This window comes from Borostomias antarcticus (assembly GCF_949987555.1).
Source record: "Borostomias antarcticus genome assembly, chromosome: 33".
Classification (NCBI taxonomy): Eukaryota; Metazoa; Chordata; class Actinopteri; order Stomiiformes; family Stomiidae; genus Borostomias; species Borostomias antarcticus.
Window position 1 is genome coordinate 4,084,113 of NC_140266.1, and position 2,500 is coordinate 4,086,612.

General features: G+C 51.2%; 1 protein-coding gene and 1 pseudogene across 2 annotated transcripts in view; one reads left to right on the top strand and one right to left on the bottom strand.

Moving 5' to 3' along the window:
* LOC311327592 overlaps window positions 1–376 on the bottom strand; it is a 781-nt pseudogene extending 405 nt beyond the window's left edge. The window contains exons 1-2 of the transcript in view: window positions 371–376; window positions 1–153 (exon numbers count right to left, since the gene is read on the bottom strand). The exon at window positions 1–153 is cut by the window's left edge and continues 90 nt beyond it. The product of the transcript in view is annotated as an uncharacterized misc_RNA (transcript). The remainder of the gene's footprint in view (window positions 154–370) is intronic.
* plxna1b (plexin A1b) overlaps window positions 1–2,500 on the top strand; it is a gene marked incomplete at both ends in the record, with an annotated part of 54,574 nt that overhangs the window by 30,823 nt on the left and 21,251 nt on the right. The window contains 1 exon segment of the mRNA XM_084460735.1: window positions 2,441–2,500. This exon segment is cut by the window's right edge and continues 84 nt beyond it. Within this exon segment, the coding sequence (XP_084316861.1) occupies window positions 2,441–2,500 (60 nt within the window).

Consider the following 2,500-nt stretch of genomic DNA (forward strand, 5'->3'; position numbering starts at 1 on the left):
GGGTCCCAGGGTGGAGGAGGGTCCCAGGGTGGAGGAGGGTCCCAGGGTGGAGGAGGGCGGGGGTCCCAGGGTGGAGGAGGGACCCAGGGTGGAGGAGGGTCCCAGGGTGGAGGAGGGTCCCAGGGTGGAGGAGGGTCCCAGGGTGGAGGAGGGCTATGGTGGAGGGAGTTGAATGGTCCTAGTTTTGAGGTCGTCTCTGGAAGGAACAAGGAGAATCAGACAGAGGTAGGCCTGTATTGTGATAGGAAATTGTCATCTCTCCATAGGAACTACCTCTGTATGACCCCGAGTTCAAAGCCATCTTAGAAAATAGTGCTGCAGCACTAGAGAACTACCCAGCGGAACAGTATTATGGGATGTGAGGACTGACTGACATTAACTGCTCTCAAGCTCCAAAGATTCCATCACAGATTGTCACCGCATCCGTTCGCTTCTCAATACAAACACTTTGAGACTTCGCATCTGTAAAGGAAGGGTAATCGCTGAGGCCTCATCTCAAGTCATATACAGTGCGGAACTTTTGAAAATAAATCTTCTCAAAAAGCCCAAATAGGAGTCAGGAAGTAAAGTGGTGTTTATCCCTCAGCCTCCACGGTTAAGCTACCTGCCCCCTTTCCCAATCAGATAAGTTCTGAGGGAACTCGACGTCCTGATGTTTACTCTTGCAATGGTGCCACTTCTCTTTGCCTTTGAATCCAGAGTGCTTTTTTTAAATACATTTTCCCTCGCTGCTCGCCATTTTATCAATGCCCCTCTCTCCACTTCCCTTGAACTTCAAAGCCAATTGAGGAGAGAGAGGGGGGGTACAAAATAAAATCAAACCCTATTTCATGGGAAATAAAGCCTTTTACATTCAGCCAATCAAAAAGGTTCCTCGGAGCTGAGGAATTGTGAATTCCGGTAACTTTAAATAATGATTCCATAATTGAACCTTTGATTCTCCTTATATACTATATGCAGAGAAACGTGCAGGAGTGAGGAGAACGAGGAGATAAAGAAGCATCCTATTAAATAATTGCGGATAAATTAGACGTGGATCAGATTTTCCAAGCAATTAATTTCTCCCCCTTGCAAAGCCTCCTGGGTAAGGGTAACCGCGGCGGGTGGTTGGTGCGTTCGGAGGGGCTTATTTACCCCTTCCTAATTGGTTCCCCCTTGGCCAACAAGACGCAGCTGGAAAAAAAACCGCGCCTCGGTTTCAGGTTAAACTAGACGACACAGGAACCCAAATCCCTCTTGATGGATTTAGCCTGAGGAAGTCCGTCTCTAGGTGAGGTGGATATTTGAAAAATCAACAGTACAGTATCATTGGAGACGGTACTGTATGTCCTGCAGTATGTTGATATTTTAATTACACACTGTAGGGAGTCGCTGATACACACTCCGTACGTGAGGTCGGTGTAATCTGCAGTTGTCTGGTTAACACAATCAGACTGTGTGTGTGTGTGTGTGTGTGTGTGTGTGTGTGTGTGTGTGTGTGTGTGTGTGTGTGTGTGTGGCCAATGCTGTGTCCTCACGGTGTCCTGTCTGTGTTGGTCTCACCAGGGTAAGAACCCCTGTGTCCTGTCTGTGTGTGTCTCTCTCACGGTGTCCTGTCTGTCTCACGGTGTCCTGTCTGTGTGTCTCTCTCACGGTGTCCTGTCTGTGTTGGTCTCTCCAGGGTGTCCTGTCTGTCTCACGGTGTCCTGTCTGTGTGTGTCTCTCTCACGGTGTCCTGTCTGTGTGTCTCTCTCACGGTGTCCTGTCTGTGTTGGTCTCTCCAGGGTGTCCTGTCTGTGTGTGTCTCTCTCACGGTGTCCTGTCTGTGTGTCTCTCTCACGGTGTCCTGTCTGTGTGTCTCTCTCTCACGGTGTCCTGTCTGTGTGTCTCTCTCACGGTGTCCTGTCTGTGTGTCTCTCTCACGGTGTCCTGTCTGTGTCTCTCTCTCTCACGGTGTCCTGTGTTGGTCTCTCTCTCACGGTGTCCTGTCTGTGCTGGTCTCTCTCTCACGCTGTCCTGTCTGTGCTGGTCTCTCTCTCACGGTGTCCTGTCTGTGTGTGTCTCTCTCACGGTGTCCTGTCTGTGTCTCTCTCTCACGGTGTCCTGTCTGCTGGTCTCTCTCTCACGGTGTCCTGTCTGTGTGTCTCTCTCTCACGGTGTCCTGTCTGTGTGTGTCTCTCTCACGGTGTCCTGTCTGTGTCTCTCTCTCACGGTGTCCTGTCTGTGTTGGTCTCTCTCACGGTGTCCTGTCTGTGTGTCTCTCTCACGGTGTCCTGTCTGCTGGTCTCTCTCTCACGGTGTCCTGTCTGTGTGTGTCTCTCTCACGGTGTCCTGTCTGTGTCTCTCTCTCACGGTGTCCTGTCTGTGTGTCTCTCTCACGGTGTCCTGTCAGTGTGTCTCTCTCACGGTGTCCTGTCTGTGTGTCTCTCTCACGGTGTCCTCTCTGTGCTGGTCTCTCCAGGGTAGGAACCTGATCCCGTCCGCCCCGGGGAACTCCAGGCTGAACTACACGGTGCTGATT